The 18,029-nt window shown below is 34.0% G+C and overlaps 1 protein-coding gene across 1 annotated transcript in view; it reads left to right on the top strand.

The window, feature by feature from the left end:
• The first annotated feature begins 291 nt into the window (after positions 1 to 291).
• The window catches only part of LOC126967585 (ras-related protein Rap-1), a 34,256-nt gene continuing 16,518 nt past the window's right edge, over positions 292 to 18,029 (top strand). The window contains exon 1 of the mRNA XM_050812119.1: positions 292 to 464. Coding sequence (XP_050668076.1) covers positions 376 to 464 — 89 coding nt within the window. The 5' untranslated portion in view covers positions 292 to 375. The remainder of the gene's footprint in view (positions 465 to 18,029) is intronic.

Genomic DNA, 18,029 nt, shown 5'->3' with positions numbered 1-18,029 from the left:
ATATTCAAATAAAGGTTATATCGACGAGCTACTACCAAAAGATAATCTTATCTACCGCGATAGCGCTCTGTGTTAGAAAATCGATTGGTCGATATAACAATTTTGCTTCATAACATAAAATCTAATTTTCTTATAACTAACACCAAAGTTATAATGGAGAGAGATTCCATAAATTACGCCGTCAAACCACGATTTATGATTTCATTTTTCAATACTCTGAAACTGCGTGCCGTATTAGCTATCACGACGGTCGTGAAACGACCCAGGCGTCATTCAGAGTTGAGCGGCTACTGAAGGCGCACGTATTTGATCTCCTAGTGAATCATTGTTCAGTTACTACGCTGTTTTGTAGAATGTATTAAGTTAAACTTGAAAATGAAAGGGCGACATCAATTCCGACGTAGATTCAGCCTGCAGCCGTCGTTTATGAAAGACGACGGTGAGGAAGAAAGAAAAACACACAGGTAATAAATAATCCTTTTGTGTTCTTAAATTTATTTATTAAGGATAACAATAACACACAAAGATATATGAGTTTATATAAGATAATATCAACAGGTTATTTCTGTAAAAACTGTAATAAGTGAACGTCTTGTAACATCGTAGTCCGTAGCTTTGTCTACGAAAATATTTCGTAGCACCTGTTATTATAAACAGAAATTATTGCCAAGTTTAGGTAGATTAACTTTAGCACGTTTATTTTTTAGCTAATTAATAACCTAGGTATCACTATAATAGAGATAATACCCAACGATATAAGAGGTAATTCCCAAATTATTTCGAAGCCGTCTCAAGGATCTTAATTATTATCCGCAAATGAAATGGTAATTTAGTGCAATTTTTCTGTGAAAATTTTATGAGATAAATTGAGGCAGCTATTGTATAAAGGAACTCATTTATTTTGAAATACTATATTTTTAAATAAAATTACAAAAAAGCTGTTTAGATAGAACATGACCATAATTATATTATGTAAGTACAATTTAATAATATAATATATAAGAAAAATTTTGGGTTTTAAGCTCATTTTGTCAAATTTAATGTTTTTTTTTTTGATATAATGTCCTACACAATACATTAAAATAATGGCTATAAGTTGAAATACTTTATCATTTTCTTTAAAATATTCATTCACAACTATTTTGTGAAGAATTTACTGCAGTGCTTTACTACTACGTGCCAGCGAACCTGAATTTATTCGCGTAGGTTTCGGCGGATTATTTCGAGAAAAGAAAATATTTTTTCTGTGGTTTTATTAGAATCAAACAAACACTAATTATTACTACAATACATCAACGAAGTTTTCAGGATATGCGAAAATTCCCAAAATTATTTAACTCGACTGGGTTACAAAATTATCAAATTATTCTTAAGAAATATTTACAGAACAGACATAGCACCCATACGATTTAAAATGTAAAGATGTCAATCGATAACTAGCTCCTTGAAAACCTCACTGTGGAGGACCGCCATATATCCAGATGGTGGGGATTCAAATTCAAATTCTAATTCAAATATTTTTATTCAAAATAGGATTTAAAATCACTTATTGAACGTCAAAATCTACCACCCATTCAAAAGAGACTGCCTCAGACCTGAGAAGAATGGGCGCAAGAAACTCAGCGGGCTTTTTTTTTTAATATAAAATATGGATTACAATGTAATATCGTACAATAAACATTTATAATTAAAGAGCCTGAGGGTGTTCGCTTTATTCCCAGTCCGTGGTGTCATTAAGAAAATCGTTTATGCTATAATAACCTTTCCCACACAAACGTTTTTTAACAATTCTTTTAAATTTCGTAACACATTTGTTTTGTACATTTTCTGGGATCATATTGTAGAAGCATATACATCGCCCAACAAAAGACTTACTAACTCGACCCAACCGAGTAGTAGGCACAACAAGTTGTTTGTTCCTCGTGTTAACATTATGAATGTCACAGAAAATGTTCTAGAAAATTCCTCAATGTGCTTATGAACATACAAAACATTATCAAAAATGTATTGAGAAGCAACAGTCAAAATGTTTATTTCTTTAAATTTTTCTCTTAATGATTCTTTAGGACCTAGGTTATAAATCGCGCGAATAGCCACGAAGCTGTGGAATGAACTTCCTTGTGCGGTGTTTTCGGGACTATACGACATGGGTACCTTCAAGAAAAGCGCGTACACCTTCCTTAAAGGCCGGCAACGCTCTTGTGATTCCTCTGGTGTTGCAGGAGAGTGTGGGCGGCGGTGATCACTTAACACCAGGTGACCCGAGCGCTCGTTTGTTCTCCTATTCCATAAAATAAAAAAAAATAGCCCTCTTCTGCAGCACAAATATAGTATTAATATCGGCCGCACTGCCCCATAACAATATACCATAGGACATAATACTATGAAAATAACTAAAGTATACTAATCTCGCCGTATCTATGTCAGTTAACCGTCTAACTTTCTTTAATGATATCCTAACTTGTGGCGTGTCGTGCGAAGGTGGAATTCGAAAATAATTAACAATACATATACAGGGATATTGTATCAATCGACTAAAACAAGGAGTATGTTTTTAATTCATTAATGTATTCAAAGAGACAGTGACAACGTTTTGTGGCCGGTTTTTTACGTTACTTAAGATTCACGTTCATATTTTCGTAAGCAACAATTAATTGGATTCTTTGATAACCGACATAAAAATGAGGGCGTATTTAATTCATGAACGTATCCAAACAAACATTGATAACGCTTTGTCGCGAGTCTTTTATGTTACTTTTTTATTTTACCTTTGTTAATAAAAACATCATCATCAGCCGGAAGACGTCCACTGCCAAGGGACAAGGCCTCCCCCAAAGATTTCCACGACGATCGGTCCTGCGCTGCCCTTATCCAACGTATTCCGGTGATCTTGACCAAAACGTTGGTCTATCTTCTGGGGCGCCTATCAATACTGTGTCTTCCGGTACGTGGTCGCCATTCGAGGACTTTACTGCCCCAACGGCCATCTATCTGTCGAACTATGTGCCCTGCCCACTGCCACTTCAGTTTCGCAATCATTTGGACTATGGCGGTAACTTTGGTTCTCCTACGGATCTCCTCTCTCCATTGCTCTCTGAGCAACCATGAGATTTCTCATAAGGCCCATAGTTAGCAACCACGTCTGCGTACCGTAACATCACTGGCAATACACACTGGTTGAAAACCTTCGTCTTCAGACACTGGTATTTGAGATGAGAAGATTTTACGGAGCCTTCCAAACGCTGGCCATCCGAGTTGGATTCCACGAGTGACCTCTTTCACGAAATTGGACGTGCCTAACTGGATTGTTTGTCGATGGTAGACATACTCGTCGACAATTTCGAGAGTACAGTTCCCAATTGTTATGGGAGTAGGTGCGACATGGACATTTGACATGATCTTCGTCTTGTCCATGTTCATTTTGAGACCTACTAATAAAACATAATTAACAATAATTGGATATTTTATCAAGTAGTGGGTTTTAAATTCATTAACGTATCAAACGATTTATTTACGTATTAAGACACTGACAACGCTTTGTGGCCGGTCTTTTATTTCTATAAATGAAGTCGAAACCTTGATCTGGTTTTCGTTTACCGTCCATATTTGTTTTTAGACAAACATAATGCAAGCATAGTCATTGACGGAAGTTAGTCTTTCATAAAAATCTCTTTGCAAAGCAACGAAATTGTATAAAGCAATTATAATGTTGTGTAAATTTACTTAGCGTATTCAAACGCCTCGTCAGGGAGGGAGAGTAATTGAAGTATTCTTAATTTAGGTCCATGATGTTCTGATTCAATATAACAAACAGCTAATATATAGTCTCATTACGAATTTTTTGATTTATTATGGATTTTTTTTGGAGAGGAGGAAATACATTTTCGTATTGAAGACTCCGAAACGGGCCTCATATTGGCTTGGGTGTAAACTAAAAACCTCCTCTGTGCTAAAGGCTTTTACAGCGAAGGAGGCTGAGACACATAGGACACAAACATCTTAAGCACTACACAAAATCACAAATATTTTTATATGGATGTTCTATATAAAAAGTCATGTCATTTATATTTTCAAAATTGACTCCTTGTCAATTATATCACTATCACTGGACACTGACAGAAAAGATGTTCTAAAGAAAAGAAACAGTCCAACAAACTCTCCTTTTGACATACATTACTTCAAAAATCTTTCATAATCAAATCAAATATCTTTCTTTAATAATTATCAAGAAAACATTTTATAAATAATTGGTAAAGTTGGTAGCTTTATGATCCTGATTTCAAAATATTGTCAAAGAAAAAGTTTATACCCAGACTTTAAATGGCTGCTTTTTTAACGTATTCATTAATATATAAATAAGTGTTAAGTTTGCATGCTTTTTCATATAAGATTCCTCATAAATAATGTATTTAAGATCTGGACATATCCTATTTTTGGAAAAACTAGTTGTAGAAGTACAATGCATAATCGTCAAACAAGACTTACTAATTCGACTTAAAAGTGATTGAGTATTTAATATTTGAATATTTTTGCATCTCATAGACATACAAAGTATCGGTCAAAAACCTAGAGCGACAATAATCAAGACTTCCTTACAAAATACCGATCGTCAAATATTTCATATTTGTAAATTGTATGTAGGTAATCTAATTTGCAACACATAATAATGTCGGCTGTTAGACTCAGAACCTGCTCTAACGTCCCTTTACAGAAAAAACACCCTTAAAAGAAAAATTTTTAAGGTATTTCAATCTTCTTTCCTTATAAACAGATAATAAATTATATTTATATTTTATTTTATTTTATTATGTTTTTTTGTTTGATTTTAACTTGTTGTAAAATAAAAACGATGTAAGTATATGTACGGGGAGTGTGGTATTGATTCATTTAGAGTCAAGAGCTTTTTCCGTAGGAGCTTTTTCATGTTCTGCGAATGGAAGAATTATTAGAAATACTAGGGAACCGTTCTTTTAGGAATTTGTAATAAGATTTAGCAATTTGCGTGAGTATTGTTAGTTCAATGTTCTTTGGTATTTCTGAGTATATTATCTTTGAAATTTGCCACGGTTTTTCATCGGCATCTTCATGCTTTATGAGCATATATTTTTTTGCAAAATAAATCAATGCTTCATATCAGGATGGTAATATGCATCATTAATACCTTTCGTAGAAAAGTACTCAATTCTATGGCCGTGACATTGAGTGGAGCTATATAAATATTAAAGGATTCTGATATATAATTAGTGCTGTCGAACGTTTTGAGGATGTGAGATTAATTGAAAAGAATCGATTAAATAAAAATCGATTTTTTTTAATCAAAATTAATCGATATGTCAAAAATCGATTATAATAAAAATAAATAATCATTTCGAAGAATTTTGTTTTAAGAAAAGTGAACGTGCTTTTATTATTTGTACTCAATCCGTAGCTAATTCCATAGTTTAGTTGTACGTGTGGCCAAACTTTCTTCCATTCCAGAGGTCATCCCTGTGGCATGAATTGCGCTTTGTAGAGAACTAGAACGTGGGCTGCCTTGAAGGATCGATGTGTTCATGACCCTCAGTTTCTTCGAAGCCAATTCGGGTTTGCCTACCAAATGACCGTGAAATTGGCAAACAGCAGGCATTAAGGAGATGTTATCGATCAACGGTGATACGAGTAATGGATTTTTTATGTGTAACGCGTTAACTTGAGTCTTCTGCGGGTTAAATTGAACAAGATTCATTGTACCCCATTCTGCGACCGTTGTAAGAGAGAACTCAATGAAAAAAAAGTTTCTTCTGGCATTGGTCGAGATCATTCCTGCGAGAGACCTGCATAGACCATGTATACATACGGCTTTAGTATTGCCATATTTATATTCAGCAACGCGCTTTTTTTATGACACTAAGGGACGAGACGAGTAGTACGTTCAGCTAATGGTAATTGATACGCCCTGCCATTACAATGTAGTACCACTCAGGTGTCTAGAAAAACCTTAAGATTCTGAGAGGCACTACAACTGCGCTCGTCACATTTGACCAGTAATTTCACTAGCTACAGCGCTCTTCAGACCGAAACACAGATTACTGCTTCACGGCAGAAATTTTTCTTTCACGGCACCGTTTTGGTACCCATAATCTAACCAGTATCCTGTGCAAAGGAGCCTCCTACTGATAATAGAAACCCGAAGTTTTTGTTTGACCATAACGTGTAATCAACGAGGTGCCATTACTGTCAAACCGCGAACATGCTGAAAAGTTGTCTGATGATACTGTCTGTGGTCTCGTTGTGACACGAGTTTACAATTGAAACGAACACAAATGCGCATTACCGTGAACCAATATTTACATTTATACCGAACGTGAAATTTTTGTCTGTTTTGTTTTGGACTTTTTAATTGGAAATTGATAGAATTTCCAATTTTGAACTCTTATTATTCATAAAAATGTAAATGTATCTATTCTAACACGCATTTTTAGACCTGATCAGCTATTTAGTTAGTACTTGGTGCAAATTATTAAAATTTGTTCTTATTATACAATTTGAACCCGAATTTCAAAAGTTCTGTTTATTGTGGTAAAACAGAACTTACATAATTGTTTTAACAATTATATAGGTATTACATCATTTTCTGGAGAAAATTCGTAATATTGTATTTTTTTATCATGCCATATTTAGTTCCTGTCAACATTTGTATTTTTGTGCCTATTACCAAAAATGTATTAAAGAAAAAGTATCAGTTCGAATCTTATTTTTCTTTTGTTTTATAAAAGCGATTGAACAATACTTATTTATCAATATTAAAATAACAATTATGGGCAAAATTTAAAAAGACGAGGCGGAAAACGATATTATTTCAATATTTTTTGAATAAAACAAAAAAACGTCATGAAACTTGAATTGCAGGTTATTTCTAAAACATGACCTTGGTTTTTTTTAGCTCTTGTACAATGCATAACAATTGGGAACTAATTTCAAAGAAACTGAAAAACAATGATCACAAAGGGAGCAGGCAAAAATTCGTAATACAACCAAACTTAAGGTCGTTTATTAAAATTTCCATAAAATTCATTAAAAACAATACCCAAAGTAAAAAAAAAAAAACAAAAAATTCTAATGTAAAATACGTATAATGTAAATACGTCTATGTTTGTGGCTTAATCAGCTTGAGAATAAATTTATTTGTGTGAAATAACAAAACAAGAGCTTTTCCTGGGATCACTTTTTTCCACTGTAATTCCAGTCACGTTTTGCTTTCACCGCATGGAATTCACTCATATCATTTCTCTATTTTAAGCTAAAAGGCTATTCTTGAAATCGCAACAATCTATTTCATATTTGTAATATACTTTGATCACATAATGGCTTATTTTTGTTGAAAAAAAAAACTCTTAATCAAGTATTTTGATTTTTTATGACAATAAAGGACGAAACGAGCAGGACGTTCAGCTTCATGTAATTGATACGTCCTGCCCATTACAATGCAATACTCGAAAAACCCAAAAATTCTGATTAACATAGGTGATACTTAAGATTAACATCGAGAAGACTCATAGAAAGTCATTCGGGGTAACAAGCTCAGGTCCGTTGGTCATTGGAATAGAGGTGGTAAATCATGTCCACAATTTCTTTATCTCGGAAACGGCGTGTGAGAAGGCTAGAGGGACAGAAAAGGACATAACTTCACGGATTGCTAATACAAGAGCAACCTTTGCACAGCTTCATTCTGTATGACAGGGAAAGTTAAGCTCACAATATTCCAGACCAACGTGAAGAATGGAAGAGAGACTCCAACCAAGATTAACTCCAGGCTCTGGCAAACCGTTGTCTTCACAAATTCCTCGTTATTTACTGCCCTAATGAAATCTCCAACTAACATCTTTTGGGACACTGTTATGAAGTCCTAATTGGTTAACAAATTAGATGCCACCAAAGAAGCTGGAAAGGCGACACACTTCGATGGAATTCCAAGCAAGGAATACGGATGCAAGCCTTACTACACCCAATACTAGAAGTCCCAAGAACAACGCACTAGCGCCCGTTCAATACAAACCTAGCGGTATTATCATTCACGAAACGAAAGGTATTGGAAAGACCTGGGGGCGAAATCAAGAGAGATGCTTAGGACTGATCGTGATGATGTGCACTGCATACGCCTTCAGCCAACCCAACTAGGGGCTACCAGAACTAAAGCCATTTTAGTCACATTAAAATCGATAAATTAAATAGATTATGTTCCCTCTGGACCTTAAATGGCAGACAGATTTTGTTCAAATATTTAAGAATTGTTAAGAATGGCTAGTCAATGATCCTGATAAGTTTGGTAGCTTGGATTAATTATACTAGGATATTCTTGGCACGTTCGCTTTTGTACCTAGAACAATGAAAGGGTTAATTTAATTGTAATAATATCGGGCGCACCTTGGCAATCTCGGCGTATTATTTCAATTACCGTCACTTTTATGTATATTAACAGATTGTAATGTCACTCTTAATGTTAAGGGGAGTTTGCATAAGAACTGTGAAAACTGCATTCAAATCGGTTGAACTATAACACAACTATAACTAGAGAGATTAGTGTGCACAATTATTCAAACAAAAAAAATCTTAAAATTTATTTTATGAGCTTGGTTACAAGAGTTTATATGAACTTTTTTTTGAATTATTGAATTGAACTCAGGGAAAAATTGTCAGAGTGAATTTTACGATGCGCGTGCACACTGACACGCAAATTCGACACCCTGACTTTATGGTCAACAGTTTAGACCATTTGTAGCATACTTCAGCTACAAAGCCTCTTGTAAATTCTTTAGCCTGCTGATCCACAACCAATCGACGAGGATGAAATAAATTTCAATATATAATTACAATTTACATACAAATATTAAAATAAAAAACATAATTTCTCTCTAATTGTATAAAAGTTATTTAATGACTAACTAAATTTAGTTTAATTTTGCTGTAAAATTATGCTGCATAAGAATATATTCATTACTCATATGTAATACCTTCTTTATTACAATTTTTTTTATGAAAATAAGGGATGAGACGAGCAGGACGTTCAGTTGATGGTAATTGATACGCCCTGCCCATTACAATGCAGTGCCGCTCAGGATTCTTGAAAAACCCCAAAAATTCTGAACGGCACTACAACACCTTGAGACATAAGATGTTAAGTCTCATTTGCCCAGTAATTTCACTAGCTACGGCGCCCTTCAGACCGAAACATAGTAATGCTTACACATTACTGCTTCACGGCAGAAATAGGCGCCGTTGTACCCATAATCTAGCCGACATCCTGTGCAAAGGAGCCTCCCAATGGTGTTTTTTCTACAAACGTAAAATAGCATGAGGAATAATATTTAATTACATGTAGATATTAACATCGAAGCTTTTTTCTATTATGATGTTGTTTTTACTGTAAATAAAGCCACCCCTTTTGCCGGCAGCTAGATTATTATTGCCCATTCATCCGATATTAATGTATTAAAGGTAATCGCTTAGTCAGGGTTCTGACCCGATGTGGAATTAAACACTCGCCATATTAAAACGATTCCGTGAATAGGGTATTAAAGAAATATTCGAAGAAATCCATTGGAATTAATCAAATACGGTAAAATGGAAAAATAATGTCAACCTCAGGAAAATTGTTCAGTTAAATTCACTTTATTTGTCTCTCATAATCTTTATAAAATTTTAAGCTCACTTAGTAGAGCTACGCCAAAACTAGTTTTATATTGGTTCAGATCCTATTGACATTGTAATGGAGATGATACATAAGGTGAATCATCTTCTCTCTACTCACATAAAAATATAGAAGATTGACATAAGAATTATATACAAATGATTTAAGTTTTCTTTAGTGTTAATTCCGCCAATATTTGTTTTTAAAACTATTCGACACGTTTTTCGCCTCTACAAGAGGCATCCTCAGGACTTGTTGTCTCGCCAAAATCTGGCTAAAAGGTTTTAGGCAAAACAAATATTGCCGGAATTAACACTAAAGAAAACTTAAATCATTTGTATAATTATGGATTTCCGCAAAGTAACGCCTAATTCAATAATTTTTTATATAAAAATTATAGATTATTACCTTCAAGTAAAACAGCTTTAATGTTGTTTTTATCACACGTACCTAATCTCGTGTATCTTTAATTGGCTTGAAAATATTATTAAAATCGGCTCTGTAGTTTAGGAGTTCATTGCGGTCAAACAACGTGACACTAATTTTTATATATGTCACAGTTATACTGTCAACGCCGTGATATTACAATTTCACAAGTAATGCATTAGTATAATCAACTCATTGTTATCTAAAAGAATCGGCCGACAACGCACGAGTCGAGCGTAGCGTGCCGCGGCAGCAGCCAGTGAGTGCCAGTACCGAATCAGTATCAGTAACTATTTCAACAATAATTTCAGATGAAAAATTGCATACACGCTCCACTATTTACTATTATTGTTTTGCAAATAAAGTATGAAAAAAATTACCAATCAGAACGGTCGACGTCTCACACTGCTAGCTTCATTTGTAATATACCTAGATGTATTATAATATCACTATAGTGTACCCTTGACATTACAATGTCACTAAAACCAGGCCGTTAAATTGTAAGAAATGAAGTCGATTGACAATCTACCGTTTTATTATAATATCACTAGTAAAATTGTAATATCACGGCTTTGACAATATACCTACGACATATATAAAGTCTAAAAATGTCGAGTCTGTGTATCTTTAATAAATTTATTCATTCAGTTTTCTGCTACATCTACGCTTGATGTGCAATTGTTCCATATTATTCATACATACTATCTAAGAATAGACTCATAAACGTAATTTTATTCATGTATACGCTTTATCTGTACATACTCGTGCGTAGGTGTATATATTCTATAGTTTATTATCTATGAATACATTCATTCCAAAATCTTATGGGACGCAATTTCATCTTTGCTTAGTCAAAAATCTTGAGTAAATCTATTTTTAAGTTTTGTATGAAGTTTAGTAATATCTTTGCTAAAGATTTGATAATAATTAAATAGTTATTCTAAAGTTTGTACTTTTTGTTGGTTTAACTTTCTTGATTGCTTGATTATTATTTTAATTCGTATGGGTGTACTTGGTACAATTTATTTAATTAATAGGAACAAACATTGACGTTCAATACATATAGACAATGCACCTCATATAAAACCAAAGTCTAAATATAGCACATGTCACAAATTACACCCTAGTTACCTTTGACTACTATGTTTATGTTACATTTCTGCGTTTGCTCCAGCTGTTTAAAATAATATTGGTCAATAGGCAGCAATATAAACACTATTTAATTTTCAACTGCGAATTTTGAATTTAGAACCCGATTTGGACAGTGACATCAGTAGAGTAAGAGGTATTTTTTTAAAACCTAAACGAAAAAGAGGTTTGATTTCGTCAGTCTGTCCCTATTTACCGATCAAGATCTGTTCAGTCGGAGGTTTTTTACGTTTTTAATCAAAAATCATACTCATAATAAAAAGGGGAAAGTTTGTATGTTTATTTATTGGCTTGTGTTTATATTTGTTACTTTTTTACGTTCTAAAGTTATTTGGATTTAATAAGTTAAGGTAACCTTTAATGATAGAAACTCATACTCAAATGTAATATGTTTAGTTACACAAAATAATTAGTTAAACTGGTTATTTAAATGTTAAGTTCTTTGAATTAAATAAAATTTGTCTTTTAGACTTGGATATCTTTTTGGTATACGTAGTGTAAGCGGACATCAACTAATTATAAATGTGATTAAATCCAAAAAACTGAAATCCTTTAGTGATGAAATATAAATATGCTTATTTGGTTTGTAAATTTCTTCAAATCTCTCTCTTGCTGCAAACTGGCGCCAATTCTCTTTCATTAACTCGTGTGCGGGAAAGCTGAAAAATATAAGCTTTGACATATTTCCAATGTAAATAAGTATCAATTATCACTAGGTAACGATGCTTCCGTGATAACGTGTAAATAGCAGTATGTAATTGTTCACATTTTAATATTAGTTTTATTAACGGCTTACAATATTGATAATCATTGTTCACTAGGCCTTAAGAAAAATTTAACAAAAAAACAACCGACTTCAAAAACACTATTCCAAAACAATAGATAATAATATTATTATTAAATCTAATTCTAGTAACGATTTTTTTTATTTTTGAATCGGTGTCCTCCCGCCGCGGCCCCGCTCTCGCCCCTCGCCTGCTCACGTAGTGTGTGCGACTCAAGCACATCTCACCTTTAACTATGTATGTAGCAACAAACCTACCTTGGCTGACACCGACTCCAAAAATTACAATAATCCTTACTAGAATTAGATTTATTAATTTGATTGTATAAAAATACGTAATTATTTTTATACTCTTTAGTGCATATTATGTCTATTGTTTTTGGAATAGTGTTACGATGAATTTATTTATTGGGCACTTCAACAGAATACATTTACAAATATAAACTTTACATTATTAACAATTCTAATATGCACATCTATAAGAGAAATGCACAGCATTAAAAATAGTAATTTAAAGTAAGTGATCTATAACTGAGCACAAATGTGAAATTAAATGTGAAAATTAATTTATGTTACTAGGTTTATAGTTATTTTATAGTATAACTTAAAAGTATGTTATTATTTTATTTTTATGTGAACCAAGAGAGTCATTGAATATATCTATTTACATTTGAGTCTTTTCTTACAAGTATGTTATATTGTTCACCAGGTCTGAAAATTGGGGAGTTTAGTCCTAAATTTGATTTTATAAGAGGTCTGCTAAATGTATTATGAATACTTTTACGCGTATAATTCGAAGGTACGGTGAAAGATATTTTATAGAGTAGCTCCGTATTATTGACATGGTTGTTAACTATTTTGGATACAAATAAGATATCAAACATTTTACGGCGCGTGTTTAGGGATTTCATCTTAAAGAAAGGCTCTGTGTGTAAGGACATCTTTGGTTAATTCCACCTGCTAAAAAAGCCAAGTGTCTGGTGAATGATCTTTGAATGTTATCAATGCGCTTCAAATGTATATTATAAAAGGGATTCAATAGTACACCAGCATATTCTAAGTAACTTTGAACTTAAGTGTTGAAGAACTTAACTTCGGTGGATAAGATAAGGAAAAGAGTTTTTAATAAAACCAAGCATTTGTGCACATTTAGTCATAATATGATCAACGTGAGATGTAAAGCGAAGGCCTCCGTCCAATATTTCACATTTATCCTTTATTTCATTAAGTTTTAGCAATGTTGTCGTACTGAGATTTTAATACGATGGAATTGGTTTCTTCTTCCTTGAGAATCTAACATGATACCACTTTTGAGTGTTGAGTTCCATTTTATTGTTCGTGCACCACTATTTAATTCTGCACAGGTCAGACTGCAATTGAATTATATCCTCTGACGATATAATAGTAGTATAAACATTCAAATCGTCGGCAAATAACAAAAATTTTGAATGATGTATTTTAGAGGCAATATCGTTGATAAAAATTTAAAATAATATAGGACCGAGGTGAGACTCTGAGGAACGCCAGACATAGCAAAAGTAAGGCTGCGAATTGTAACCATTCACTGAAACAATCTGAAGTCTTTTTACTAGGTAAGACTGAAACCAACTGAGGAGTAACTAGTTATTCCAAAGTGTTATACTTTTTGATGTGGATGTTGTGATCAACTTTGTCAAATGCACTAGCAAAGTCAGTGTAGATTGCATCTACTCCATCGCCCCGATCTACTGTAGTGCAAAGATTTGATAAAAAAACATGCTAAATTTGTTGTAGTGGAACGACCTGGTAGAAATCCATGTTGATTAACTGAAAGGGAATGTTTGACATATTGTAAATTTTACATACAAGAGACTCGAATATTTTTGCAAGACAAGATAAAATAGCTATTGGCCGATAATTTTTTACGCTTATAAGGCAAACGTGCCCTCGACGTCCCTTTTTTGTGCAACGGAAATATTAGCCCCATTTTCCATTCACCTGGGAATACGTCGGCCAAAAAATGATTATATAATAATAATTGTTGTATGTGATCAAATACAGGCCTCTCACTCAGCATTGTGCTGCAGCAAGCTGCAGTGCTGGTTTTCAGTGGGATCTTTACTTGGGCGTCATCACGGATACAGCCTGGTCAAGTTATCAATCGATTTACTAACTAATTAAAATTAAATGATGAGAAACAAAAAAAGAAACACTAAATAAAATAAACGAAATACAAATAAATATAAACAGGAAAACAATAAGACAACAAATCAAAAGCAGTATTACAAAAACACAACTGCTGCCTGTAGGCAGCAATGATGTAATGTGACGGTCTAAAAAGCAAGAGCAGACCTACAACGCTCAACAAATCAATGATCTTAACATGAATCTAATACTTGTGGTCATCACGTATCGTAATATACTTCTTACACTCAGATAATTTCAATAAAACCACCTCCAATACACTTTCAAATAATTCATACAGTGCATCTGAGCTGTATAAACATACAACAATGGCGCGCTTGAGCATTGCACAGGCTATTTCAATAGTACATTCAACAGGCTAACAATGGCTCACAATTTCTTCACGTTTTTTAAATTAACTTACAAGAATAAGAGAGCCGCCACGCGAAGCCTTTTGTCTGCTAAACACACTTCCCACCTAGAGACCTTTGAAGTTAAGGATGTGTACGACTTTACGCAAATCCAAAAATACCCCTCCGATGTCACTGTACACGAGTAAAAGTATAATGGAGGTTCAACTGGACAAGATTCTTTTTGAAAGAAAAAGTAACGAGACTAGGAAAATGTTCACCTGCTAGTAAGTAATGCGCCCTGCCCATTACAATTCAGTGCAGTGCAGTGCAGTTCAGAATTCTAGAAAAACCCAAAATCCTGAGCGACATCGTAACTGCGCTCGTCACTTTGAGACACTTCAAACTGAGTTTAGTAAAACTCAGTTATATATCTCGATTAAACAAAAAGGGACTTCACCAATACCTTTTGAGAGAGTTGATGTAAACTAGAGTTTACATGTCATAAACAGTAGAATGTATCAAACACCTGTCAAAACTGTCATCGATCAGGCTAAACAAAATTTTTATATGACGTCAATGTTATGTTGAACGTCATTTGTAGCAATATATCTAGCTTTCATCAGCTGTGACGATATCAAATACAGCATTTGAGTCACCGCCGTTGAACTTATCAAACATTTGGCGACACCAGTCCATGCGAAGGTGTTTCTGGTCTTCGGCTAAAGTATGGGGAATCCATCTGGTATAAAGCTTCCTGACGCCTAAATGTTCGTGTAATATTTTTTGAACTTGACTCATTCTAATGCCTAGGCTTGCCCGTATCTGCTGATAGGTCACTCTCTTATCTTCCTCTATCATGCGTCGCACAGCACTGATGTTATCTTCAGTAGTCGCTGTTAAAGGACGTCCCTCACTTGGATCATCATTGCGATTGCTACGTCCACGCTTAAACTAAAACTTAATGAAAATCCCCAAAAATTCTGAGCGGCACTACAACTGCGCTCGTTTAATTATTTTTTTTTATTTCAAATTTTGTTGTTGTAATTAAGTTTCACATCAAGTAGAATTTCACGCTAGTTGGGAAGATAATCTACTTGCTAGCGGCCGCGCGCTAAGCCTGCTCGATACAACGCTAGTAGGGAAGATGTTCTACTTACTAACGGCGATATGTGCTTCATATTACGTTCGCTCTTTCTCACTCTTCCTCAATCGTTGTCAATTGCTTTCTCCTTTGTACAAAAACCCCCTCCTCCTCCTCTTCTTGGAAAACAAACGTCCTAAATTCGTGACACTTTATTGCGTTTCATCCGTCAAAAAATTACCCTCAAAGAAGTTTCACTTCAAATCGAAAATATTATGCTAAATATAAAGAGCCTCATACAAACATAGACAAGCGTTTCTACAATAAATTAGATGCGGTCGTAGCCGATGTGTACCACATCTGTTTCAAGAAAACCTTTTTTAAGACAGTGGCCTTAATTGAAAAAGTCCGCTTCGTTTGTGTAACTTCACTTACTTTCTAATAAATTAGAACTACTCAATCAATCTCCCTAAATTTGTGATCACGAAATATTACAAATTGAATAAAATACAAATTGAAATAACAATCTAGCAATTTTGTTTAAAATGTTGCAGAAGAGCTCAAATGATTGTATCTTTTGAGGAGTCTATCGGTTGATTGGTAAGCATCTACGCCTTTTGGACAACGATTTACGATTTTTGCTGTGAACTATTGTTATTATTCTTTTTTAACTAGTCTGTCTTCTTCATAACACACTCGTATTTTAAAACTTTGTATACAAAACATCTAACTAGGTAGCTAAGTTTCCTCCACCTTAGTTCCTGCTTGCTACCCCTTCATAGGAATAAAATCAGTCGTTTTTTTATAAAAATAAGGGACGAGACGAGCAGTAAGTTCAGCTCCATGCATGAAGACAGAAAAACACTATAGCACGGGTTAAGATTGCAGGAGCGCTGCTGAACAACGTTAAAAAAAAAACCAGCTATCTCCAGCAACGCTCCCTCAAGAATGTAGTATTCTCAAAATACTTCTAGCTTTCTTAAATGGGCTGGTCTAAATTAATTTTAAGGAAATAAATATTATGACTGTTCATAGTCAGTACATTTATGAAAATTTAATATACGTTCACAAAATCATTACCTTTTTGCTCTTAATAGTGATTTTCATTATTATAACACTACAAATAAGGGATTGCTTGTAACTAATGCTAGTAGGCTTCATAAGATACATAATAGCTTTAAGGGTAAATCTATACACTTTTATAGTAAAGACCCAGCCACTGTTCAGGCATTATCTATAAATAAATTTAAATATTTTATTCAAAAAATTAAATCGTAATTTAATTCGTAAATCCTACTACTCCATAGATGAATATCTAAGTGACCCGACAGCTTGGGACTAGATTATAATTATTTTATAGCAATAGCAATGACAGTACAATATTGTATATTTCATTTCAAGGAGCGCAAAAAAAGAATGCTGGGAGAGTTTTTTGCGCCACTTCTTCTCTCTCAGAGCGCCTTTTGTTTCCGAAGCGGTAGTAGTGTCTAGTATATTAGAAATGACATCAAAAAGAATTCTAAAGGAATCAATTTTGAGAATATAAATACCTTCTATGCCTTTTTAAGAGGTAAAGTTTGTGAAGTTATAAGGGGTAATCTCTAAACTACTGCTACCTACTGAACCGATTTTGAAAATTCTTTTACCAATAGAAAGCGACATTATTTGTGAGTGTCATAGACATATTATTTCGAAAAAGAACTTTTTATTGGTAGTCGGATTTGCAAAGTAAGTGGAAGAAAGTTCGATTTCGAAAAACGTTTCCTACGAACGAAACGCTGCCTTAACCATGAAAAATAATATGATTGTTTCGTACATATGCATGTGACTGCACTGAGATATTAAATAATATGGCTACAACAGTGAATACGGTCGAAGTCGCGGGTAAGAGCTAGTAGATAATGTACGTGTCACCGGTCACGATCAATAACGATTAACAATGTCTGGTGCGTGACAAAGTTCGATTGCTTCATGATGGTTCCATAACTTTTAATATGAGAGCGCCCACTGACAAATAAAACGATTCGCTCATAAACCTTATATTATTGTCACAGTTATTTCTATTCAAATGTTCTCTTAATTAACTCTTCCGAGTCATTTCCATTTATATTTAGGCATTCAAAAGGTCACGGAACATAGAAGCGTGTAGGTGGATTATTATATATTGTGTTTATTGAGATGGAAATTGTTCTAGAGAGACAGCTGTTAGAGTGGTGAATATTACAAATTTATTAATTGGTCATGTATCTATCTTATTCACAAATCCATAAATAATTTCGCCGAATTCCACCTTCGCACGACACGCCACAAGTTAGGATATCATCCCTACCATCTGGATGTGTGGCGGTCCTCCACAGTGCGGTTTTCAAGGAGCTTTCTTCCTCGTACTACAAAGCTGTGGAATTA

Source organism: Leptidea sinapis, chromosome 13 (genome assembly GCF_905404315.1).
Source record: "Leptidea sinapis chromosome 13, ilLepSina1.1, whole genome shotgun sequence".
Taxonomy (NCBI): domain Eukaryota; kingdom Metazoa; phylum Arthropoda; class Insecta; order Lepidoptera; family Pieridae; genus Leptidea; species Leptidea sinapis.
The sequence above is the reverse complement of the archived record's forward strand: the minus strand, read 5'-3'. Positions and strand labels throughout refer to the sequence as shown.